Source organism: Xiphophorus couchianus, chromosome 13 (genome assembly GCF_001444195.1).
Source record: "Xiphophorus couchianus chromosome 13, X_couchianus-1.0, whole genome shotgun sequence".
Taxonomy (NCBI): Eukaryota; Metazoa; Chordata; class Actinopteri; order Cyprinodontiformes; family Poeciliidae; genus Xiphophorus; species Xiphophorus couchianus.
The window spans coordinates 1,688,973-1,715,458 of NC_040240.1; the positions used below are offsets into that span (position 1 = coordinate 1,688,973).

General features: G+C 43.4%; 1 protein-coding gene across 2 annotated transcripts in view; it reads right to left on the reverse strand.

Moving 5' to 3' along the window:
• Nucleotides 1–26,486, reverse strand: part of baz1a (bromodomain adjacent to zinc finger domain, 1A) — a 30,181-nt gene that overhangs the window by 3,581 nt on the left and 114 nt on the right. Inside the window, exons 2-29 of one of the 2 annotated variants that reach the window (XM_028035348.1) lie at nt 26,025–26,157; nt 24,017–24,295; nt 22,973–23,134; nt 20,648–20,746; nt 19,822–19,909; nt 19,627–19,737; nt 17,631–17,867; nt 17,454–17,549; nt 16,561–16,699; nt 16,138–16,269; nt 14,974–15,294; nt 14,423–14,588; nt 14,136–14,228; nt 13,697–13,776; nt 13,391–13,503; nt 9,239–9,474; nt 8,927–9,156; nt 8,282–8,394; nt 8,045–8,199; nt 7,800–7,945; nt 6,917–6,988; nt 6,203–6,288; nt 5,942–6,106; nt 5,630–5,850; nt 5,395–5,556; nt 5,135–5,313; nt 3,376–3,563; nt 1,973–2,060 (exon numbers count right to left, since the gene is read on the reverse strand). In XM_028035348.1, coding sequence (XP_027891149.1) covers nt 1,973–2,060; nt 3,376–3,563; nt 5,135–5,313; nt 5,395–5,556; nt 5,630–5,850; nt 5,942–6,106; nt 6,203–6,288; nt 6,917–6,988; nt 7,800–7,945; nt 8,045–8,199; nt 8,282–8,394; nt 8,927–9,156; nt 9,239–9,474; nt 13,391–13,503; nt 13,697–13,776; nt 14,136–14,228; nt 14,423–14,588; nt 14,974–15,294; nt 16,138–16,269; nt 16,561–16,699; nt 17,454–17,549; nt 17,631–17,867; nt 19,627–19,737; nt 19,822–19,909; nt 20,648–20,746; nt 22,973–23,134; nt 24,017–24,295; nt 26,025–26,137 — 4,270 coding nt within the window. In that variant the 5' untranslated portion in view covers nt 26,138–26,157. Of the gene's footprint in view, nt 1–1,972; nt 2,061–3,375; nt 3,564–5,134; nt 5,314–5,394; nt 5,557–5,629; nt 5,851–5,941; nt 6,107–6,202; nt 6,289–6,916; nt 6,989–7,799; nt 7,946–8,044; nt 8,200–8,281; nt 8,395–8,926; nt 9,157–9,238; nt 9,475–13,390; nt 13,504–13,696; nt 13,777–14,135; nt 14,229–14,422; nt 14,589–14,973; nt 15,295–16,137; nt 16,270–16,560; nt 16,700–17,453; nt 17,550–17,630; nt 17,868–19,626; nt 19,738–19,821; nt 19,910–20,647; nt 20,747–22,972; nt 23,135–24,016; nt 24,296–26,024 lie in introns of both variants that reach the window. The other variant, XM_028035349.1, reaches the window with a different exon arrangement.

Consider the following 26,486-nt stretch of genomic DNA (forward strand, 5'->3'; position numbering starts at 1 on the left):
CTAGTTTACCACATTTAGGAATGTTCTAAACAGAAATAGCATGTGTGATTCATGACAATGCTGGACAGCATTAATAAATGTCTGATTTTTCAAGTTAAATATTAGTAGTCACAGAGTCTGTTTAACAATTACCAGCATCTCCAACTGATTTCTGACCATACAGCCAGCAGGGCCTCATGTGTAAGACTGATTTACATTTATTTGAATGTGTAAATGTTGGCCTCTACACACACCCAGTAAGTGGTCTCATGTCTCCTGTTAGACTCCCATGGAGGTGACTGAATGCTACAGACAGCTGTTTGGAGCAGAGTTTTCTCAGTACCAATGATGTTTACCTTTAGCTTGACATCATTTGAGATGAAGTTATTAAGTTCAGTGTAGAGCAACCTAACTACCTTCTTGGTGTTGAAAACACGCTGACAGTTTGCCCACCTCATGGGGATCAAAATTGCAACATTTGTTACATTTTCACATGGTGTGGTTCACACTGCACTGTGTCAAACCCTTTGGAAAACCTTCCCCCACCTCGCCTGTGGGCGAACCACTTAAAGAAACAACATGAAAACCTCCGAAGAAGACAAAGAGCGCAACTTCCTTCTTCACAAAACGTAAACAAAAATGGAGTGAAGTCATATTTTATTTAGCAGTTGGAGGACTTCTTTTTTGTCTTTGGCAAAATACCATGAGTCAATTCTCCCACTAGTGCTAGACTCACATGTTTGTTTTGGTGTATAAATGTTTCAAACTAACTGAACATTCTTGACCCACAGAATACAGTAGAAAAATCTTGTGCACAAACGTTTAGAAAATCTTCACATTATAGCTCACTGAGCTCCTCTGCATCATTCATACATAACTAGCTCTAGCTGGTGCCATCAAAGGGTCAGTAGTCGTATTTAGGTTCTCCACTGATCAGATTTTTATTTTCCTTTATTAAACTGAATCATCATTTGAAAACTGATTTTTGTACTCAAGTTACCTTTCTCTGATACCAACATCTGGTTGATAATCTGGAACAATTAAAGTACATTTGGGATAAATACAGCACTGTACATAACAGGGCTGGACAATATGGCAGAAAATATTATCACAATATAAGCATTTCACGTGAGTTCGTGTCCATAATTATTGATATTGATAATTGTTGATTAGATTATTGTTTTAAATATTTGAAATACTCGTGGCGCGACCTTTCCTGTTTTATCCACAGTTTTCTCTCCACACCGTTGCTTTTTATCCTTAAGCATTTGTGAGGCACGGTGGTGAAACCTGAAACTGCTGCAAGTTATTCCACAGGTTGTTGAATAACTGCAACAATCCTTGTTTAGCTCGCTGTGAGAGGTTGAGTAGCTAAAGCCTTTCTTCTGCCTACATCCCCCAGAATGCTTTGCGGTTCTGGATTGAAGTTCAGTGATTATTCTATATACTGAATATTCTACCAGACGTATTATCTATCAATATTAATCAGGTGTCTACCATGATATATATTGTTATTGATTTATTGTCCAGCCTTACATATCAAGTCAAAAAAGCAAACTTAGTCCTTCTGATACGCTCTGAATACATTCATACCTTGCTAAATAGTTTAGATGGAACTTAATAAAGGTACTTAAACTGTCTGTAGTCTGAGGTTAACACAACTTCACATGTGCTGTGATCAGCAGCTGGTCCCACCTACTTTGAGAAGCAGTGGAAAAATAAGGACATGATCCCCATACAAAGTGAAACCATATATTAACATAGAATGGAAAACTGCCATTAGATGAGTCTGTGCTCAGCTGCGTCCATTTCTATTGGCTGGTAAAGTTTAGAAGGGATAACCTTTGGTCTGTCTGAGTGAGACAAATAGCATTATGTCATTGTGTACAGCAGTGACAACACTTTGGTTCTTAATCATAAACCAAAACTATTTCTGAACTGACTGCAAGCCAAGAAGATTCAAGGTCTAATGGCCCATAGTTTTGTTTCTCACCTGCTGTCTGATATTCACAGTTGTTGACCTTCTCTCTGATGGTGCTCAGAGCGATGGGCTTCGTAATGATATCATAGTAGTCAGGAACCTGGAATCACACAAACATGGAGGAAACTTGGAACCACTACAGCTGTTATTTTATCACTCCACATCAAAGTTCTCACTTCTCACTAGGAAATAGCAAATGCTGGAGAAATTGTGGTGTCAGAATGCCAATCACTGTTGTATTTTTTGGGAATGACATATTCTCCAAAAAATAATGGGTTGATATAAACAATGAAATTAACTATATCTTTCACATCTGTATTCTGACAAATTTCAAAAACTGTTTGTGGACTGCAAAAGCCTGTGTTTTTATGTCATGAATATGTTGATTTTCATGTCCAGAGGGTTTTTTTGCAGGGATGATTTTTTCCCCTAGTCTACCTTAATGTTTTTCTCGTCTAACGAAAGCGCAGCGCCTCCCAAGGTTGCAGCTTCAGACACCTGTCTACCCATGTCCTATGTTTGTTTAATCCACAGTTTTCTCTCCAACTGTGCTGTACTGAAATGTCAATTTCCTCCCTGGGGATTAATAAAATATATTCATTCATCCATTAATTTATTCATTACGCAGTCAATAGATGGATAGCTTTGGGATACACTTATAGCAACTGGAAAAAATACAAAGAACTGGATGGTACAGAGAGAACTAACTGCACAAGAATAAGCTCAGGTACAAATAGATATTTACAAAATGGAAAAAGTAGCCTTCACTGTCAATTTAAAGATACTTATCTTTCAAACATTGGAATAAATGGGAAAAATATATCAAAGATGTCAGAAATAATTTAGAATGCTTATGAGTAATGAGTAATAACATTTTGAAAGGATGCCACTTTACTTAAAGCTGCAGCATGGAACAACTATTAAAAAACATTGTTTGAACCTGTCACTATGTCATGACAGTATGAGACAGATAATTTGAAAAAAATCTACTCCTTTTTCCAGGGCTATCTAGAAACAACCAATCAGAGCCAGGAGGAGGGTCTTAGTGCTGTCAATCACTCCTCTATGTGGCACTGCTCAATCCACTTTTCTCTCTGCTGCGCTACACATAGCATAGACCGTCATGAATGCTAAGGCTAGTGAGAAACACTCAGAGAAGCCTGATGTCTGGGTTTCAGAACTGAACTACAATAGTGCTGCTCAGCACCAATCAGGACTTCATATTTGTTCAGGAGTAAATGAAGAATCATTTTAACTATGGTTTGCCTCTTATGGCGCCCTGCAATCCCAGAACATAACTCCATCCTACTCAGGAGTTGGTGGGAGGTTGTGGGGATACATCTGTGGCTGAATGCCTCATTATCTGCCTCCATACCCAGCCAGCTAAAAATCCTCCATAGTGAAGGTTTGTATACCTGAGTCTTGGACACCAGCTTCATGAAAGGCCAGCTGTCTTCATGCCTGACCAGCTCCACAGTCAGCTGCTCACAGGCTGACAGCTCGTGGACACCTTGATTCCTCCCAGAGGAGCGTCGGCTGGAGGACAAAGACGTTGTTGGGAGAACTGGGAGGACGGTTTTTGATGGTTTGGGAGGTGTAGCTTCTGTGGGAGGAAACGGGACACAACATTTCAGAAGGATTAGCTGCATGGATCATATGATCATGCGTTGCAGTGACATGGAGGCTGCTTGTCGTTTTGTAACAGGAAATCTCAAGAACACAGTTTGACCTTGGAGCCCATTGTTGGTTTAAGCGGAAATGTAGGCACATGCTAGCAAAAGTCTCAGTATTAGAAACCTCTGTGTGTGTGTGTGTACTTGGGTCCTTAGTCACAGCTCAGAAATGGGTTTCTAAGTGACAGACATTGCTGTGGAACGTCCAGGGTTACTGTCCAGTTCTCATAACAAACTTAAATTACTTCATCAGATGCTAAATCAGGAAAGAAATTTAATTCCAGACTTTCGTTGAAAAGATTTGAAAGCTGCAGACAGATAGGAAGGAAGTGGCAAACAAATAACCACAACATCCTCTGCAGACTGAGCGCTCTGACTAGATTAAGCACTAAAAATACCATAAAACATACTTGTGAATAAATTCTACGTCTAAACATAAAACTAATTCACCTACTTTATGTGTCAGACAAAAATATACTTCAGTCTCAATACTAGGTCAGTACAAACAAATGCTGCAGGTCATTTTTAGGACTGCTACTAACAATTATTTGGGAAGAAATTATTCTGACAGAAAATAATTGGCACAATCTGCAAATTTTTTTATTTAACCACTTGAGCATATTCCATACAATAATAGAAATGAATTAAATATACAAATAAATAATTCAATACTTTTTTAAAATAAGAAAACTAACATGCATCTACAACTAAAAACATAAAACTTCTAAAATTGGAAGAGCTTTACAACACAGTTGATCTGTCCATTATTTTTTGGGGAGCACAGCACTGCTCTGGTCCACAGAGTAAACAAAGCTATAGTACGACTTCATAGTTTGACAGTTTTAGTCCTGAAAAGGGGCAGCGCTATGTATTTTACAGGCACACATTGCCATTTTATAGCACAATCAGGTAACCATGTTACCTTCAGGTATCATAAAAACGTTATTTATATCAAATATGACTTAAATGAAATTGGACTTTAAATTTAATGCCTCCTTCTGAAATCCGTCTTCAGAAAGTCATCACAACATGGCTCTTCTATTAACCCTTTATCAACGTTTTTACCAGCACTGCTTTGAGAAGTAGCTCCTATAATGAACTCAGCTGGTGGAATGTGCAGTTCCAGCAGGTGTTTGCTAATCGCAGCGGGCTAGTCTGAAGGAGCTGAGTGCTGGAGGGAGGGAGGGGGGGAGAGAGGGAGGGTTGCTCTGTGAGGCGGAAGCTGGGAAACTGCAGCTCTGAGAAGCTGCGCCTCAAAGGTGGAGCTAGGTCCACCCAGACGTTTTGCACAGCTGAATGGTTGCCGTGGGAGATTCAAGGATTTCTCAAACATGCATGAAAAAAAAAAAAAATAACAAGCAAGGGAACACTCCTGGTATGTTTTTGATGAGGGAAAAACATAACATGATGCAAAGCTCAAAAAAGCAGTTTTTTAACTTTCCTGGTTAGATGCCTTATGGCTGCTGGTGTTTACATGTGCTGAGGTCATCTGTTGCTCTACCTGCTGAGGGCTTCTTGCTGACCTCCCTCTGACCAGGTGAGGTTTTCACGTTGCTCTTTGGGGCAGGAATCTCGTTACTCAGGCGGGTGCTAGCTCGCTGTCCTGAGCGAGACGGCGCTCTATCGCTCGGTGTCGTGTTTGCTTTGGACGAGGATGCAGAAGCTTTCTTCCCTGAGGTTCTGTTTGGGGACAGATGTTACTGAGCGAAAAACAACTGTAAACAAGAGTAGGCATTTTTACAAAAAAAAACCAATACACACTTGGAGGCTGAAGAGTTTTTCCCTGATGAAGTAGTGCTGCTCTTGGGCGGAGCTTGTTGACCTTTGGGCGTGGCGGTTTGACCTTTGGGTGTGGTTTGTTGTGTTTTGGGCATGGTTTGTTGTGGTTTGCCTTTGGGAGGTGCAGCCTGGCTCTTTTTGGCACTGCAGAGTGGAAAGTGTTACTTTGGGTTGACTACTCTAAAAACTGAACAAACGTGAACTGTTCCATGCTCACCTCACAGCTACCACCTCCTCCTCCTCCTCTTCATCTTCCTCCTCCTCATCATCTTCCTCCTCTTCCGACTCTTCTTCCTCTTCAGAGTCATCTTCTTCCCCGTTCTCTTCATCCTCTTCCTCCTCGTCCTCGTCTATGGAGGAGCGCTGTCTGGACGGAAGGCGGCTGGATCTCTGTTTGGGTCGGCAGTCTGGACAGAACCAGCTGCCCTCTGGAACATGCTGAAGGAAAGTTGGATCATTTTCCCTCATTACTTAATAAATATGTTTGGTGGAAGAACAGCTACGTCAGTCATGGATGACGGTGGCTTGCCTTGAGGCGGGGCCTCAGACAGTGGGTGTGGTGTCCTCGGTCACAGCCGTCACACAGCAGCATGCTGTCTGCGTCTCCTTTGCGTCTGCAGACGCGACAGCGGGCGTTGAGGACCGAGCGGGACCAGAGGACGCTTCGCTCCAGACTGGACAGGTGAACAAACACCTGAATGGATTCAACACAAAGTACAGCAATGTGTTCACACAACCAGTTTGGATGTCTAGACGTTGGCAACGGTGACGTTGAGTTAGAGAAAGTCACCTGAGATGAGCTTGAACAGGCCTGTAGCGACTCCCTCCATCGGTCCAGCACCGTCCTACCGACCCGACCGCCGTCACTGCTGCCATCTAGCAAAGAAACAAGAGGTAGTAGTAGCATCTTACTTGAAAGTAGCTGTAAAGAAACAGACCTCTGTTGAGTTGTCTAGAGTTCTCTTTCCATGAAGGTAAAGTTTGCATTTTAATTGGAAATCAAGGTGCTAGAGTCTGGAGGAAGAGAAGAGAGGGACAAAATCCATGTTGCTTTAAAACTCTAACTGTTATGATGATACTGATGTATAGTCCTTAACACTAGACATGGACTAGTTTTAAGGTTAGTCCATGTCCTCATGGACTAACATGGAAGTGATTTGAGGAGGACAGTTAATGCGGTTTAGAATCCAGAGAGAAGTTTCCACAGTCTATGATGCTTTGGAAGCTGCTTCAATGACTGGTGTTTGTGGTCCGGATGGGCAAGCAAAGTCTCTGACCTTTAACCCCATAGAAAATCTGTGGGCTGTTGGCAAGAGGAAGATGAGATGCACCAGACCCAACAAGGCAGACAACCTGAGGGCAGCTGTAAGAGCATGTAAATCCCACGCGCCATTGATGCAGTAATTCATGCAAAAGGAGCCCCAACCAAGTACTGAGTAAATAGAAACATACTTTACAGAACCCCGTCATTTCTGTTTAAAATATCCCTTTTAATGAGTCCTACCGTCAGATGCTTGGTCTTCATCTTTCTTCTTGTTCTTCTTAACTTTCTGGTCCTTTTTTGAGTCTTCGTCACCTGGAAAGTGTGTCAATAACAAACAGTGAAAGCAAAACTCAGACGACCACACAGAGTTTGTTACAGTTAGAGATGCAGAGAGAAATGCAAATGATTGAAACGATTCAAACTGGATCAGTGAAAACAGTGACTGAAAAGACAATCCACATAACCTGAAGGATTTTGCTGTATCATCAGTTTTTAACAGAGAGAAAACTCACCGCAATATTTGGTCAGTTCACATGTGTTTTCCAGGCACATAGTGCCGTTTTATAGCATATTCAAGTAACTATGTTACCTTCGATTACACAACTTGAAAGGAAATTTGACATTGTAATTTAATGCCTTGAAATAGAGCCTCTGTTGCCTTAAACTCCTGCTCTTTCTGAAACTCCACCTCCAGGAAGTCAACACAACATGGCTCCTCTACTAACCCTTTAGAATAGAATAGACTTTATTGATCCCCAAGGGAAAATTGCCTATTCGCTACCAAGCTACTGAGGTATTAAATATCAATAATACAAATATAACCATATGAGACAAAGTTTATAAAATATATACATACACTCTTATACCTAAGAGTGATAACATAGTTCAATATGACTAAATATAAATAAATAAATAACAAGCATGCAGAACGTTTTTACCAGCATTACTCTGATAAGTAGCTCCTATAATGTGCTCAGCTGATAACCAGTGCCACCAGATGTTTGCCAATTGCTGCTGACTAGTGTGAAGGAGTTGAGTTGCAGAGATGTGTGGGAGGGCTGCTCTGTGTGTTTGAAACTGCAGAAGTCAGCATATTACCACCGAACAAGGTTGGCAGACTCACCCAGTGGAGGTTTGAGGAAGCGTCTCTCGATCCCTTGCTCAATATGACCAAGGGCCTGAGCCAGAACTCGAACCGAGCTGCTGATCACCTGAGGAGTCTCACTGCCGCTGGTCCTCCCAGTGGCTTCGGACTTCAGCTCCTGCAGCCTGACATACACACACACACACACACACACCCCATCAGGAAAAACTGAGGTCCTTCCATCACATAAGTGTGCAGCAAGCCATGCTGAGTACATAGACTACCTGTCACTGCCTCTGTCTCTGGTTTTTATGTGGCCAGAGTCCACCTCCATGGGCTCCACCTGTCCGTTTATCACGCAGTTTTCTTTGCCCTCAGACGCAAGAAGCTCGTAGTTTCCCTCTTCCAGCGCAGAGCGCCAAACATGTCTGTCCATCACCTTAGCAACACCAAAATGAAAGCTGAACATGTCATCTCTTAGAGGCTACGGGTCATTTGTCATTGTAAGCAGCTGAGCCTACTTTCAGGGTTCCCAGGGACCCCTGGTGGATGCGGTCCTCCAGGTCCAGCAGCAGGTCTCTTAACCTGACCTCCATCCGGGACTCAGCTGATGCAGAGCAGGGTGAGCGCTCCGCTTCAAAAATTGTAGATTGGTTATCAGTGACAACGTTCCAAATCCATAGGGCAGATCTATTCAGTCTAATTCTATGCTTTGAGCTTTGAGCGACATCATGTTTTATTATTCATTGTACATTATATCTAGAATTCCTAATTGCACTTCATGGCTTGCTAAAGTTTATTTTTACATGTTTGACCAAAATAGTCAACCTATTGTTTTTGTCTGAAAGTTGCTTTTACATGTTTTACCAGCTGGTGAAACTGACGGTGTGTTTCAGTGAGCTGTACTGATGCAGAGTTGGCAATGAATTTATAATTCAGTACATTTATGTCTGTGTTACATTTATAACATTTGTCTTGCCTAAGCAATACATTTGTCTTGCCTAAGTCAATTCAGCACTGTTTTTCTGTATCGGACCGGTATCGGCCAATGCTACACCTCAGATATTGGTATTGGTAGTGAAAAAGTGGATCAGTGCTTCCCTAGAGATAACAGTGCTGATTTATATAGCTAGTCTCATCATATGTGGACAGAAAGGTCGACTCACTGTTGCCTGGCTGCGTGGTGAGGAGCCTGTATTTGCTCTGGTCACAGCTCTGCAGCAGCAGCTGGAGCTTGTCTCTGTCCTGCAGCAGCGCCTCCCGCAGGCCACTCTCTCTGTGACCTCGAGGGTTTAGAGCCTCGATCAGCTGATCCACCTCCTCTATGGAACTGTAGAAGTACCACTGGTTGGGACGGTTCACCGGTACTCCATGCGCACTGAGACTGGAACCAGCACTGTCGGGTTATGAAAGCAGAAAATCACAATTAGGACGCTCTTTAAGCTTTAAGCTCTCAGAGATCTTTGATGAACACCCACTTCTCTCCAGGTTGTTCAGTCTCAGCTTTTGTGTCCTCCATATTAGCTGCAGCGTCTTCAGAAGGTTTGGGGCATGGCAGCAGCATGTCCTCCGTCAGGCCAAAGAAGTCCTCTTCCACAAACAGAGCGCAGGCTGAGGGGATGAGCCAGTACCTGCGGAACAGCCGGTCTTTACCCAGAGGAAGCAGGCAGGTGCAGGCGGCCGCCTTCTGGATTCGCTGCAGCAACTCTTGAACCTGCCAGGAAGACACAGACCTCATAAGCACAACATACACACTAGAAGACTTTCCATTACATGTGTGCGTAAAACTTTGTTGATATTCAAATAATGTCAAGAGAAGTAAATTTTGCAATTAATTTAGAAATTTAGTTCATGTGAAACTTATTCGCGTATGATTAGTTCATTAAGAGGCAATAAGTCATTAAAAACATTCTGCGCCTTGCTTCTCCTACCACTTCCTGTCGTCTTTTCTGCCAGTAACAGCCGTTGTTGATCACATGACTCGTGATGTGAAAAGTGTCTCCATTGCAGTTTTGCAAAATGCACTAATTTAGATGCAGTAGGGAAAAAAATCCCCCCAACCTATCGAAAAACATTTTATCAAGAAGCACAAGTTCTCTCAAAATTGCCATGTTTCCAATAAGTGTATTTGTTTTTATAACGCTCCATGGGCTGCCACCTTATCGTGGTGGAGGGGTTTGAGTGCCCCAATGATCCTAGGAGCTATGCTGTCTGGGGCTTCATGCCCCTGGTAGGGTCACCCAAGGCAGACAGGTCCTAGGTGAGGGACCAGACAAAGTGCAGCCCGAAGACCCCAATGATGAAGGAAAACCTTGGACTTGGTGTTCCCTCGCCCGAACGCGGGTCACCGGGGCCCCACTCTGGAGCCAGGCCTGGAGGGGGGGCACGATGGCGAGCGTCTGGTGGCTGGGCTTTTACCCATGGAGCCCGGCCGGGCTCAGCCCGAAGAGGAAACATGGGCCCCCCCTCCCATGGGCCCACCACCCGTGGGAGGGGCCAAAGGGGTCGGGTGCACTGTGTGATGGGTGGCGGCCAAGGGAGGGGACCCTGGCGGTCCGATCCTCGGTTGCAGAAACTGGCTCTTGGGACGTGGAATGTCACCTCTCTGGTGGGGAAGGAGCCGGAGCTAGTGCGTGAGGTCGAGAGGTTCCGGCTAGAAATAGTCGGTCTCACCTCGACGCATGGCTCTGGTTCTGGAACCAGTCTCCTTGAGAGGGGCTGGACATACTTCCACTCTGGAGTTGCCCAGGGAGAGAGACGTCGGGCAGGAGTGGGCATACTTGTTGCTCCCCATCTCGGCACCTGTACGTTGGGGTTTACCCCGGTGAACGAGAGGGTAGGATCCCTCCGCCTACGGGTGGGGGGACGGGTTCTGACTGTCGTTTGTGCTTACGGGCCGAACGACAGTTCAGATTACCCACCCTTTTTGGAGTCCTTAGAGGGGGTACTGGAGAGTGCTCCTCCTGGGGACTCCCTTGTTCTGCTGGGGGACTTCAACGCTCACATGGGCAACGACAGTGAGACCTGGAGGGGCGTGGTTGGGAGGAACGGCCCACCCGACCTGAACTCGAGCGGTGTTCTGTTGCTGGACTTCTGTGCTCGCCATGGATTGTCCATAACGAACACCATGTTCAAGCATAAGGGTGTCCATATGTGCACTTGGCACCAGGACACCCTAGGCAGCAGTTCGATGATCGACTTTGTCATCGTTTCATCGGATCTGCGGCCGTATGTCTTGGACACTCGGGTGAAGAGAGGTGCGAAGCTGTCCACTGACCACTACCTGGTGGTGAGTTGGCTCCGGTGGCGGGGGCGAAAGCCGGTCAGACCTGGCAGGCCCAAACGTGTTGTGAGGGTCTGCTGGGAACGTCTGGCGGAATCCCCTGTGAGACGGAGCTTTAACTCCCATCTCCGACAAAACTTCGAACACGTCCTGGGGGAGGTGGGGGACATGGAGTCTGAGTGGACCGTGTTCCGTGCCTCCATTGTCGAGGCGGCCGATCGGAGCTGTGGCCGCAAGGTTGTCGGTGCCTGTCGCGGCGGCAACCCTCGAACCCGTTGGTGGACACCTTCGGTGAGGGATGCCGTCAGGCTGAAGAAGGAGTCCTATCGAGCCTTTTTGGCCTGTGGGACTCCGGAAGCAGCTGATGGGTACCGGCGGGCGAAGCGGCATGCGGCTCGGGCGGTTGCTGAGGCAAAAACTCGGGTGTGGGAGGAGTTTGGAGAGGCCATGGAGAAAGACTTCCGCACGGCTTCGAGGCGATTCTGGTCCACCATCCGGCGTCTCAGGGGGGGGAAGCGGTGCAGCACCAACACTGTTTATAGTGGGGATGGTGTGCTGCTGACCTCTACTCGGGACGTTGTGGGCCGGTGGGCAGAGTACTTCGAAGATCTCCTCAATCCCACCAACATGCCTTCCACTGAGGAAGCGGAGCCTGGGGACTCTGGGTTGGGCTCTCCAATCTCTGGGGGCGAGGTCGCCGAGGTGGTTAAAAAGCTCCGCGGTGGCAAGGCCCCGGGGGTGGATGAGATCCGCCCGGAGTTCCTTAAGGCTCTGGATGTTGTAGGGTTGTGTTGGTTGACGCGACTCTGCAATATCGCATGGACATCGGGGGCAGTTCCCCTGGATTGGCAGACTGGGGTGGTGGTCCCCCTGTTCAAAAAGGGGGACCGGAGGGTGTGCTCCAATTATAGAGGGGTCACACTCTTAAGCCTCCCTGGCAAGGTCTATTCAGGGGTCCTGGAGAGGAGGGTCCGTCGGATAGTCGAACCTCGGATTCAGGAAGAGCAGTGTGGTTTTCGTCCTGGTCGTGGAACACTGGACCAGCTCTACACCCTCAGCAGGGTCCTGGAGGGTGCATGGGAGTTCGCCCAACCAGTCTACATGTGTTTTGTGGACTTGGAGAAGGCGTTCGACCGTGTCCCTCGGGGAGCCCTGTGGGGGGTTCTCCGGGAGTATGGGGTACCGGGCCCTTTGATACGGGCTGTCAGGTCCCTGTATGACCGGTGTCAGAGTCTGGTCCGCATTGCCGGCAGTAAGTCGGGCTCGTTTCCGGTGAGAGTTGGACTCCGCCAGGGCTGCCCTTTGTCACCGATTCTGTTCATCACTTTCATGGACAGAATTTCTAGGCGCAGCCAAGGTGTTGAGGGGATCCGATTTGGTGGCCTCAGGATCTCATCTCTGCTTTTCGCAGACGATGTGGTCCTTTTGGCTTCATCAGATCGTGATCTGCAGCTCTCGCTGGATCGGTTCGCAGCCGAGTGTGAAGCGGCCGGGATGGGGATCAGTGCCTCCAAATCCGAGGCCATGGTCTTGAGCCGGAAAAGGGTAGAGTGCCTTCTCCGGGTCAGGGGGGGTGTCCTGCCCCAAGTGGAGGAGTTTAAGTATCTCGGGATCTTGTTCACGAATGGGGGAAGAAGGGAGCGGGAGATCGACAGGCGGATTGGCGCAGCGTCTGCTGTCAAGCGGGCGCTGTACCGGTCCGTCGTGGTGAAGAGAGAGCTGAGCCAAAAAGCGAAGCTCTCGATTTACCGGTCGATCTACGTTCCCACCCTCATCTATGGTCATGAGCTTTGGGTCATGACCGAAAGAACGAGATCGCGGATACAAGCGGCCGAAATGGGTTTTCTCCGTAAGGTGGCTGGGCTCTCCCTTAGAGATAGGGTGAGAAGCTCAGTCATCCGGGAGGGACTCAGAGTAGAGCCGCTGCTCCTTCACATCGAGAGGAGCCAGTTGAGGTGGCTTGGGCATCTGGTCAGGATGCCTCCTGGACGCCTCCCTGGTGAGGTGTTCCGGGCACGTCCCACCGGGAGGAGGCCCCGGGGAAGACCCAGGACACGCTGGAGGGACTATGTCTCTCGGCTGGCCTGGGAACGCCTCGGGATTCCCCCGGAGGAGCTGGAAGAAGTGGCTGGGGAGAGGGAAGTCTGGGCCTCCCTTCTGAAGCTGCTACCCCCGCGACCCGACCTCGGATAAGCGGAAGAAGATGGATGGATGGATGGATGGATGGATGGTTTTTATAACGCCCACTTGGCTAAGTTTTAAGGTAAATGGACACGCAGCTAGCAGAAGCCATCATCATGCTTGTCATTTCTCCTTAAAAAGAAAAAAAAAAAATAGACCATGTGACCTTTTCCTGCTCTTTCTCCAGCTCCTCTGGGCTCAGGTTGGAGGAAAGGCCGCAGGGTTTGGAATCAGAATGCATTTGCTGCTGTTGCCCGTCTTCATCTTGGCCCGCTTTACCTGGAGAACAACAGGACAAACTAAATGAACACACATTTTATCTTGGGGCAAATCAAATGATGTCTTTTCAGCTCTAGGTCAATAATTATAATAATTGTTATAATAATTATTGTCCTGTTTGCTTGAGCTGAAAACCTCTACCAATAAGTGCAGTATGTTGACTCAAAGTGCCCTGCTGGGGATCAGATGTTACCTGTTTTCAGGGTGCTGGACAGACCATTTTCTTTAGCGTTCTTATCGCGCTGTTCTCCTTCAGCCTCAGCAGCCGTCTCACTGAGGACAGAGGAAACAGGACTTCAGAATACCACTCACATTCACTGTTGAGAGCTTTAATGCTACAAGCCCTTCTCCAGGAGTGATTCAATTCCCAGCCAGCTGAAAGCATTGAGTGTCATTCCCAGAATCAGTTTTCAGTGTTTACTTTAATATAATCACCAGGAGAAGAAAAAGGTGACATGCTGTATTCTGTAAACACATCTAGTTTTAAAAACAATTCCATAGAAGCAGACACAAAATAAACACACAAAGAGAAGGGAATGCTTATCCAACAACAGGACATGAAGCAGCTCTGTGAGAATTGTGTAGAGAAGCAATGCAGCTTCCTCATTCTGAGTGAAGACTTCCTTCCATACCCATTAGCTTGCAGTCTTTCCTTCAGTCGCTCCTTTTTCTCCCTCAGTCTCAGCTCCTGCTCCCTCAGCTTTTCCTCTTTTCGAACACGAGCCCTAAAAACAAAAATGCCAAGCACATCAGATGGGAAACTTAAAACATGATCAGTAAAAAAAACACAAAACATTAATGTACCCCTTTTTTTTAAAACATTAAACCCAGAGTGAAGCATCTTGATTTAGGACATTAGTGTTTCAAAGCAGAGGGCAGAGATCAACTGATACTTACAACCAGCGTGTGTGTTCCCTACCTTAGAGCGATCTCCTCCCTCTTTCGGCGGTGTTGTTCTGCTCTGATCTCTCTCAGCTCTTGTCTGGCTGCCTTTTGTTCATCCACACAGTCCTCTATCAGATCTCTGCTGGAAGCCAGAGTCAACAGCTTCCCCACCAGAGCAAGAAGGATCTTCAGTTTTTCCGCTGCAAACAAAAATATAATCCATTTTTCTTTGATTTAAAAAAAAAAAAATTCACTTTGAATTATATTTGAATTATCTCTATAAACTGAAGGGTGGACTGATTACTGCAAGGAACATAAAGGGATGACTAGTTTATAAGGAATTAATAGCTGCCATTAATAAAAACTGATTTAAGGCGTGTTTAATATTGACACATATAAACATAGAGGACAGAGGAACAACTCCTCGTTAGCATCAGTGATAATTTGCAACAAGCGTCAGATTTTCAGAGGTAAAGACTTTTCTTTCGGTCTGTCTGTGTTTCGTCAGTTTCGTCTTTACTGATCTTGCTCCCTGTGAAATTGCCTCATCTATTCTGCCTAAAGACTTCCTGCCGAGTTACTGACCTGGTGTGAGGTCATACACTGGAGTGCAGGACAACCTCTTCAGCAGCGCTGGGTCAGACAATCGCAGCTCCACACATGGGTCATCCATGACAGTGAAACCACCTTGTTTCTGGTAACGGAACTTTGCGTTGCTATGGTTACAATCAGCGCCAGAGGCTAGGATGTAGAGGCGCAGGATTTCGGAGAGCGTGCAGCTGTCCAGGTCCAGCTGTTTGAGCCCTGAGCCCTGATGCAGCTGAGGCCAGGCTGCAGCCAATGAGGCGACAGCAGTCAGAGCCGACTGAGTGGGATCAGAGTCGTCATCCAAAGCCTCCCACAGGTCTGCAGGGAGGAAGCAGAGAAGCATCAGGTGTACTGGCAGCATCCATCCACAGGGGGTCAAAGATTTGACAGCTTTATGACCTATTAAAGTAAAGGTCAATAGGCTACAAAAGATGATCATCACATTTTTTTATACAAAATCATTCTGAGAGTGACATGTCAGTCTGCTTAGTTCTGACTATGTTGAGCTCCTTTCAGAATGAGCTGTTTTAGGGCTTCCATCAATTTCAATTCAAAATAGGCCTTCGCAGCGCTTTGCTGCTCGGGCCTAATAAGCTGCTGTTGGCCACGCTCCCATATCAAAGCTAACATTCACATGAAAAAACGGCTGCAAAATTATACAACCGTACATCTTTGAAAAGCAGTAGTGGAACCTCCTGCACAACCAACAAGAATGCAGCAAGTTGTTCCAGGATGGTAAATGTACAACAAAACACTTGTGAACACAGTGGAATACCAGCTGACCAAATGGGCCAAAGCTCAGTTCAGGTTGCTAAGTGACGGGCTGGACTTTGCTGGGGTTGCCAGGTGAGCGGCAGGGCATTCCAGACATTGTGATGTTACATTGTGAAAATTTCGTAAAGTGCTTTCTTTCCAGACATAAATTATAAATTAAACATTTAATTATTGCCAAAAACCAGCTTGGTGATTGGTTAAAGCATTTGTTGTTATTTTTTTAAAGCAATAGAGATCCAAATGAAAACACAGAAACATGCAAAGGAGACCTATTATGAATTTTGCATAACAGGACCCCTTTAATTTAAAACAAAACACAAGAAAGGATGGCATCAAGAACCGGTACTAATGTAGGAGTCATGGTGGACTGGTCAGTGTGTGTCCCACCCTCAGCCTGATCTTTGGCCACCTCCTCCTGCTCCTCATCCAGAGCTTGAAAGATGGCCGTCAGGAAGAAGAAAAGCAGCTCACACAAAGGACCTTCTGGGTCAGTGCCGACCAGAGCCTCCTCCAGAACCTCTGTGGGAAGACAAAAATCTGCTTAGACAGACCACTTTATCTGGAAATAAACACTTACAGCTTGGATCAAAACTCCATTTCATGAAAGAAATTATTTTTGTTATTAATGCAAAACGCGACTCAATAGACAGGCAATAGTGAAAAGAAAGTGCACCCTTTAAGGTTTTTACACATGAACAAATTTAAAAAGATGATTGTGAGATCAAAAAAACATCATTCCAAAATGGAACAACCTGCATGTGTAGGTTTGAATTCATAAACATTTCCAGAGCAATACTTACGAATACTCACCCAGAGTAATTCCCTCAGGGAACTCATCTTTCAGGTCAAAGGCCTCACCAAAAGCTCGCAGGAACTCCAGCACCATCAGAGCTTCTCCAAAAAGCTTGGAAGGAAGACGGGTTCTCACCGGCATTGGGCTGGGTAACTCCTGTTAGAACAAACAGATATTCTACATTTGTATAAAGGGAATTCCGGAAATTAAGCCTTTCTTCAACTTGCATGTCCCTTACTCAGAGGTGAGGGTTTGGGTTACAATTTTATTCTTAGTTTTTATTATGTTCAACTGCCTAGATGAATGTGTTAGACTCAGAAAGAGAGATTATAAAAAGTGACTCTGAAAACATGTTTGGTAAAACTGAACTATGAGTGAATGATATGGACTTGAAGTTTCATTATGATATTTTGTGGTACTATCGTGATAGTAAAAGTGATGATATGAACTATCTTTTACTCATTTTTTAAAACTGTGACTGCATGGCACAGCATTCACTTCTATTTAAAAACATTCCAATTTTTAATACGTTTCCTTAGAACATCAGTTACATAAACTAGTACCATTTGTATCCCTAAACTCCACACAGTTTTAAATTCATTGGTATCTATTTATACTCTCATTGAAAAAACAGAGGAATGCTTTTAACATATTTTGTATCATCAGAGCTGATCAACATTCAGCAACGATCTGCCTACTAATTAATTATTTTCCTTCTGTGCTAGAAATGATAAAGTATTAATATTTAAATTACATTTTTCTTAAAGTGAAGTGAAGAACAACCATACATCTGGTTGTTGTTTTTTGTCTTTGGTTGGCTGATATTTCTACATTTAAAAGTAGTTCAATGAGCATGTTGGCTAATATCTGTTGGCCTAACCTCCACTCTGACGCTGCTGCATTCACTGACCTTTAAGTCTTCACACTCCATGTCCTCTCTGGGTTTGTTCCACAGCTTCAGTCGCTGAGCATATTTCTTCTTCTCTTCCTTCAGCTTCTCTCGTTCCTGTCAATCAGTTGGTAAAATTGGGGATCAAAGTTTTCCTCCCAAACTGGAAAGGTGACTTTGATGTTTCCAGTTACTCACTCTGTCTTTCTCCAGTTTCCTGCGCTCCCTCTCTTCCCTCTTCCTCTGCTTCTCCTCCTCAAACCTTTGTCTCTGCTCCTCTCTCAGCCTGTCCTTGCCCTCTCGCTCCCTCCTTCTGGCCTCCTGCGCCTCCTCCTTCTCCCTCTTCAGCCGGGCCTTCTCATAGCCTGCAGCAGCCATCTCTTCCCGCCTCTGCAGCAGCATCAGCTTCTCCTCCAGCACATTTATTGACGACGCCTGGAAAGCAAGTTCACTCAATAAGGCCTTAAATAGACTGGAAATATTCCACCTTAATATTTCGGACTGAATGAATGACAAAATATCCTCTAACAGCTTTTTTTCTGATGACTAACAATGTTTAGATAACCTAAAGCTTTTTGTTTTGGACTTTGGAAAGTTCTCGCCAAAACTCTGAACAGGTGTTAAACAGTTATAGCCCACTTACTCAGACCTTTGGTTATGTGAGCAGAAGAGTTCATTATCGTCTGCTGGTCATAACTATGAACTGCATGCAGTCTTCAATAAATTAGTTTTTGCTTTCTGAAGGAGCTCATTTGACAGATTAAATTTACCTATTCAAAATAAACTTTCAGCAGGTATTCAGCATATTTTTTTATGTTACCATGTTTTTTTTATTGGTCTGATGTAATATTCTAATTTTAAATGTCATATTTTCATTAGCTGCAAGCAGAAAATTCTAATTAAAGGGGCAATATTATGATCTGAAGCTCATAATATTGAACTTCAGCTCAATATTATGAGGCTGGAGAAAAATCAAGTAATTATGCTACCTCCAGTTATTATAAAAACACTATTCCAAATATGACTTCAAATATATTAGACTTTGTAATTTAACAACCTGAAATTGGGCCTCTGTCTCTTTAAAAACTCCTGCTCTTTCTGAAACTCCTCCTTCAGGAAGTCGTTACAACATGGCTCTATTAGCCCTTAACGACAGTTTTACAAGCGGTGCACTGGGAAGTAGCTCATAATGAACTCAGCAAGTGTTTGCTAATTTCTGCGGGCTAGTCTGAAGGAGCTGAGTGGGGGAGTCACGGGGCGGGGTTTCTCAGGGTGTTTAGAAACTCGAAGGCAGTGATAGGTCCACCAGGCGTTTTGCATAGCTGAATGGTGCCATGGAGATTAAATGATTTCTCAAACATACATGACAGAATCAATGCGACACTCCAGGTATGTTTTTGATGAGGGAATAACATTATACCATTATGCAACGCTCAAAAAAGTTGAATTTAGATAATACTAACCCTTTAACAGAAACTGAGTAACACCAGTTGGTGTGTAATTAATATATATATGTATGCAACGTGTTTCACTTACTGGTAAAGTTCCTGACAAATAGACTTTTCATAACATTCTATTTTATTAAATAGGCCTGTGTGTTGGTCTTTTATTGCATATAATCCTGAGATTTAAGAAATCACATATCATGAAGACTTCTCTTAGATCTCATTACTATCCTTAATGTTAGCCACCAAAACATTTGACGAGACTAAATCCCAGCCATAGTATTGTGCGCCTAATATAGTTCTGGTAATTAAATGCATTTATGATTTTATAGAAACACTAGCCAACGTTCTGAAGTTCTTGATGACAGCACACTGACATTATTTGCCTGTAGAGCAAGAAAACAGATGTGATCATCTGACCCAGATTTTAACATCAGATGTAAACCGCTAAAGCCGTCTACTAATATCTGAGTAAGTCAGGGCATGTTGATGCAAGCTCCGAACAGGGAAGATTAAACCAAGACTTGATAACCTCATGTTCAGCATGAACACAGAAACAATGTCTGAAAAAGAGCTAGTGTTTTATCAAGCAGTAATAACTGCTAAATTATATTAAAAAAATTGATCAACAAGAAAAGATAGACATAATATTCAGCTTTGCCTTGCCAATAAGAGTTCCAGATTTCTTTGAGGTCTTATTATTATTAGAAATTAGCATTGCCTCTCATCATCCTGCGTGGCCCACATACCTGTCCAGGGGAGCCATTAGAGTGGAGGCTGAAGGGAAAAATGGGGGGATCATCAGGGAAGAACTGAGAGAAGGTCTGTTCAGACAGTCTGTACTTCTTCACTGTAGAAGGCTAAAAAACAAACGGACACCGCTGTGAGTTAACAGGATCTACAGTCATTTCCTGCAGAGCAGGTAACACTAATGGAGCTCCTACCTTTAGAACAATGCATCCCCTCTGAGGCTCACAATGCTGCTTGAAGAGGAGTTTCAGTCTCTCTCTGGATAGGATCGTTTTCTTTCGACTGAGAAAAACAACAAACTGAGTAACAGCTAGTTTAGCTGTGACTCTAGATGCTTCCTTTTTAGGTCCAAAGATAATAACAAACTCCAGTCCTCCAGAGTCTCCTGCAACCTTCTGTCTGCTTCCAATATCCAATTTCAGCTCATTAGCACATCTCTGTAGAGCTGTACTGCATGCAAGTGAGGCAGTTAACCACCACTGCTCAGAAGTAATGATGATGTTTAAGATTTGTGCGAAAAAACCTCCCAGAGATCAGTTTGAAAATTATTCCAGCAAACGCTGCTCCTTCAGGTTAACCAGCTAAACCATGGTAACTCCGAACAGAAACGTGGACGCTATTCAGCTGAACAAAACGGCATCCAAAGAGATTCTTGCTGTCCACCGTCATAACATTATGACTCACTAATAAACATATTCAGTTTGAGTCGTATCAGTTGCTAAAGTTATCTAAAAACTAATTGCTTGAAGCTAATTCTAATTTTACAGAACTTTACTTCAAGAAGTCCAAGATAACCTTTAAGTAAAATAAACAGGTCAAATAAAACTCAGCTACTTAAAAGGGAACTGCCTTTTCTCCGGCATGTGGAGACATTCATGAGGTAGAAGGCTGATTGGTGTACATCATGTTCGATCCTTTGTTATGGAACAGGCTGGATTTGGAAATGTGTCCCTTTTGGAATTCTCAGAGTAAGCATCTTCAATTAGAATCCAAAAACAAATTATGAGATTAGACTCTTACCTGATTTGACTGGCTTTGACCGTGAAAGGTTCGCCGCTTTCATCCTTGACAATCCTCACTCTGTAATTAAACGCTGATGGACTCAAGGGCTTCTTTCCACTAAAACACAAAAACAAACAGTTTATGAGGAAGGGAAGTTTAGTGTGTCTACACAACCTGCCTTGGTCCAATGCCATTCTATATTATTTGACCTTCTATGTCCTAAATTAAAAATCTTCGCCTGGATATCTTTGTTTATTTTTATTGTACGCAGTTCTTTAAATGTCCTGTCAGTAAATATATGTTTCCATTTATCCATTTTAAAAGAATACCCCTCAGATTCATTTCAATCAATCAAATTTTATTTGTATAGCACATTTCAGCAACAAGGCATTTCAAAGTGCTTTACATAACAAAAACACAAAGTCATGCAACATAGAATCAACAATCAAAACATTACATTAAGTCAAGTGCCATTGTTAAGTTCTTAATTGATTATGCTTCAAAAGCAACTCTAAACAGGTGGGTTTTTAGTCTAGGTTTAAAGGACCTCAGTGTTTCAGCAGTTTTGCAGTTTTCTGGAAGTTTGTTCCAGATTTATGGTGCGTAGAAGCTGAATGCTGCTTCTCCTCATTTGGTTCTGGTTCTGGAGATGCAAACCAGTCCAGAATCAGAAGATCTGAGAGGTCTGGAAGGTTGATACTACCACTGCAGATCTTTAATGTTTTCTGGTGCTAAGCCGTTCAGTGATTTATAAACTAACAGTATTTTAAAGTCTATTCTCTGAGCTGCAGGGAGCCAGTGTAAGGACTTTAGAACTGGTGTGATGTGCTCTATCTTTCTGGTTTTAGTGAGAATGCAAGCAGCAGCGTTCTGGATCAGCTGCAGCTGTTTGATTGATTTGTTAGGCAGACCTGTAAAGACACTGTTGCACTAATCAATGCGACTAACGATAAACTCATGGATGAGCTTATCTAGATCTCGCTGAGACATTAGTCCACCTTCTGCAGATGACAGAAGGCTGACTTTGTAACTGTCTTTATGTGACTCTGAAGGTTCAGGTCAGAGTTCATCATTACTCGAGCCTGATTGCTGGTTTTTAATTGTAATAAATGAAGCTGTGACTCTAGATGGTTCCTCTTTAGGTCCAAAGATAATAACTTCAGTTGTGTTTATTTTCAGCTGGAGAATGTTTTGGCACATCCACACATTTATCTGTTCTAGGCATCTATCTAATTTCACTCCCTTTATGTTTTCTCCAAGTGTTTCTCTGGCCTGGCGTTCTGTTTGGCTGTGAGTAGTTCCTGGAGGAGGCCATAGTGTGACATAATGATGCAATCACCTAATCGTTCTCCCTCTCCTGCTATTAACTTTTTACTAACACAGAAGGTTAGTAAAAAGTTTTTTTTGTGTCTCTGCTCTGTCTTCTCAAACCTCCAGTCAGTCGTGGTAGATGGCTGCTTATACTGACCCAGGTTCTGGTTAATTGTAGGTTTCTTCCTGTTAAATAGGAGTTTATCCTCTCCACTGTCACTACATGCATGCTCAGTATGAGGGACTACCGTAAAATCAACAACTCCATGCCAGTGGTTGTCTGCTGTTGCCCCCTGCTGGTCCAGGTGGAGTGAATGCTGCAGGTCAATGACTGGATGCAATCTACTGGGTTTACTTAGATAGAAACTTTTCAAACTAATTAAAATAATGAACTAAACTTCTTACACTGTTTGATAACTAGAATCTGTATGTATAATTAATTGTTTATAAATTGCCTCGAGATGACATTTGTTCTTAATTTTCATTATATACTGTATCTGCATTTTTTTGAATCTTTGCAAGGACTGCTCTAAGTTGCTTCTTATATTGACAGCATGTTATATTTTATTTTTATTTTGTCTACAATTGCTACTCAGTGGTGGTTGTTGTGTGTCTTGTCTCTATGCTGCTGTAACTGCAAAATAATTTCCCTGCTGGGATGAATAAAGTAATTCTATTCTAAATAAACTGAATTGAACTAATTGGCATAAGTACACAAATGTGGGATTTTTTTTTACATGCTAGAAACAGGAAATCTCCACAGATCTACTAAGCAACAGAAATAACACCAGAAGAGCGACACAGGAAGCACATCATACACAAAGCTCTTGCTGCACTGAAAACAAAGCCAACCTCCTGTTTTAACTGGAAGGAGCCTGAATCTGCCGTCGGCTACATGGTTCTACTGCAGATCTGGATCAAATCCACTAACCCTGTCCTGCCTATCTATAACTCCAATAACCCCAGCTCAATTTTTGCATTCATCAAACAATTTAAGGAATTGTGTTCCAGAGTGGTTTGTGATCTACTAACCCGTTGAGATGTGCTGTGGGGCTTTGGAAGACGTCGCTCTCATCGTCGCTGTCACTAATCACAATGGTGTCGCTGTCTGCTGCCTTGCTTTGCCGGTTAGTGAGTGGCGCTCCGTTAGCACAAGCATAAAGTGACAGCACCTGCACGATCTCGCACACACGCCTGAAATACACACAGTATTTACACTTGGGAAAGCTGAGAATAGTCCAATAGGACTCACCTACGGACTCTTTTGAAATGTTACTAAAAGTCAACAAGTCAGGCATAAACTGAACACTGAAAAATTTCATATGTAAGGTGATGGGACATAGCTATTAAGCATGAAGACTGATAACCTGACATGAAATATCACTACTGAAACTCTTCGATAATTAGCTTCTCCTACAGGACAGCAGGCAGCTGTAAGCTAAGGCTATGTGAGCAGGACTAACAGGAAGAGTGTTCAGAACTGCAACCCAAACCAAAAGTAGAGAAGAACATTGCCTCTAACGATCGAAAGCTTTCCATAACAAATGTGCACAACATTTTTTTGAAATTCCACTAAAGTAAAAAAACATAAATAAAAAAAAAATCACAATTGCAGTGTTTCCATTAAATAAGAAATTAAATTAAAGTCACACGTGAATAAGATTGTTCATGGGTCAACTCATTAAAAAACATGGAGTGCTAATAATAATACCACTTCCTGTCATTTTCTTTGTGATTTTCACCAGAAGTAACATCCGGGTTTTGATCACATGATGTCAAAAAAAAGAGTTTATATTGACATTTTGTGAAATGCACCAATTCTGAGCGCTGGAGGCTGCTTGTTCTCCACTGGTTTCTGTACGGCTGAAAAACCGTCTCACCCTAGTGCCAAAACTCATCAAGAAACATGAGGTCTTTTTTTTTTATTGGCATGTTTCATGTTTCCATTAAGCAAATTCATTTTCATAAAACCAATTTGCACAGTTTTATGTTCAATGGAAACGTAGCTATAGATGTCCTTGATGGTGACTCCCGGAGCCTGAAGATGAACATTAAAACTAGGTTACTGGTGCCTACCTAGTTCCGTTGCGTCCGCTCACATCCACTATCTCTCCTGGGAAGAAACGATCTTTAACGAAGCCGTAGACGTCCTCACAGAGCTCCGACAGCCTGCAGTGGCGGCTCAGAGCAGCCAGGTGGAGCATTGGCACCACCAGGGCCTGAGGGAAGCTCTCCAGGCTCTGCTTTGCTCGCCGCTCGCTCTCCACGGCCTCCAGGTAGGTGAGGCCGGCTCGGCCCGTCAGAGCACAGCTCCACACCAGACTGTTGCAAAGGATGGTCCTCTCAAAGAACTCACTGTGGGAGGAAGGGACAGAAAAACAGAGAATTCACATCTTCACACAAACTTCATGCAGCATGTTGCAATTTTTGCATACAAATAGCACACAGGCTAATGGGAATTTTGACTCAGAGAAATGTTCAGAACCTTGGTGAGCCAACGATTAAGTCAAAGGATGGGCAACACAAACCTAAATTGTTAAAAATAACTTAGAAAATAACTATAAAAATAGCTACTGTAAAACATAGTTTTGCAGGCAACACTCTACAACAGCTTGCAGAGTGTTGCCCATCTTGATCTTTTCTCTTTTATATCATCTGAGATCTAATAGGAAAAAAAAAAACTCCTGTCGTTGGGATTATTTTTTTCTCCATTAATACCAACAACATGTATGTAAATATTGGTTCTTTGAAACAGTTGAAGCCTGCATATCAATTTGGATGCTGAATGACTTAAAAAAAAATAAAAATAAAAAAAACAATCAAAGGATCAAATTTGAGCCTTTCTGTAGGTAATTTTTATACTTATTCCAAGAAACAATGAAAAACTTGAGCTTGCAGAAATAAACCATTGGCCCACTGGTTAAGCTGCCCTTTACTTTAGTCTCCATGTATAGTTTTGTCACTTGATATTTACGGAAGCTGTCAATAACCATACATTTAACATGTCAATTTCGCAATGCACATTTTGAAGATGAATATGACTTGTAATTGTGTAATATGTCATAATTATTTTAGGGAATTATATAAAACAGTGGTTTTCAAATGTTTTATAATCTGTGGCACTTCAGTGAATAATTGACTTTCCCAACCACCATTTTTTTTCAGGCATTTTAGACACCATTACCACACAAGTTTCAGTTTCTTATGGTACCATGTAAGAGCAAAACAAAAATTTAAAAAAATTAGATCCTCAGCATGTTTACTTAATGATGCAAACTGATTATGCACTGGATTTTAATTCAGAAGTTGAAGCTTTTAAGATTGTAACTGGAGAAATTAACAGAAAGGTCCCTGAGAATCAAACCTGTCAGCAGGAAAGTTGTAGGTTTCTCACAAGGACTTTACCCAACATCCAATATGGCTGTTTTGTGACAGTAACAGTTAAAAACTGTTTATTTGCACTTTTAACAAAGTTGATCCTCATTAAATCGTTTCCACAAACTGTACCATATAGCCTAATCGACTGAAAATTAGCGACAATGTCTGATAGAACAAAACATATTAGGCGATGTGATTATGTTTAATGATAGAGGTGGTTAGCCTGATCACAATTATTAGGAAATCTTACTAGTTCCCGAATTTCATGACTAAATCAGGTTTTATGTCATTCCTACATCCAACTTCTGACTTCAGAAGTTAACGGGTCTCCACATGAGTCAAATTTTTCGTATTTATAGGTTTTTGTTTGTATAATAACCCTCCTAGAAGATGTGAATGAGTGGACTGTTTAGATGGGCTAAACTCTCAAAGCTAAGCTCTGGTAGCTACCAAGCTAACAGTCACTTTAGCTAGCCAACCGTACACCTGTCCCGCTCCTACTGACCTTTTACTACCCGCTTTAACCTGCTTCCTACTATCCTTGGGGCTCTCGCACCTTGGTAAAGAAAATAACCTATATATATTGTTTTATTTTAATTTACAATAAAGTTAACTTTTATGTTTTGTGTGGAAGTTTTTCTCAATGATAGAACATCCCAAACTAACTTCAAGCGTTTTTTTTTTTAGAGTTGAGGCAGCTACTTACTCATAGGTCCTGAAGATTTCATGAGTGATTTTACAGAGAAACACTTCTTCGTCCGGTCGAAGATCAGCCGGAGGTTTCTGTCGGGTAAAAGGCTTTCTGTGGAGTAGCGGCATCTCTTCGCTCCGCTTCCACTCTGAAAGAAAGAGGAGCGAAACCGGGTCACTCGTCTTCACCGAATAAAACACGAAAACCCAAGTGAAACGCCTCAACTAAAAGCCCAAAGCTGAAGCAGAGCCCCGGTCAGAACGGGGCAGGAGCTCGACAGAACAGCAGGAGTGAGGAGGAGGAGGTGAGCGGGTCTTTTGTTACACGCGCCGATAATCCAGCCCGCATGGAAGTGCTCCTCTTCATTATCTCCCAGCCGACACGCTAAACTCAGAGCCAATTCAGCTCAAAGCTCACAACTTCAGTCCTCCGACACTCGGTACGCTAAACAAAAAGAAACCGATAAAAACGGCCGGT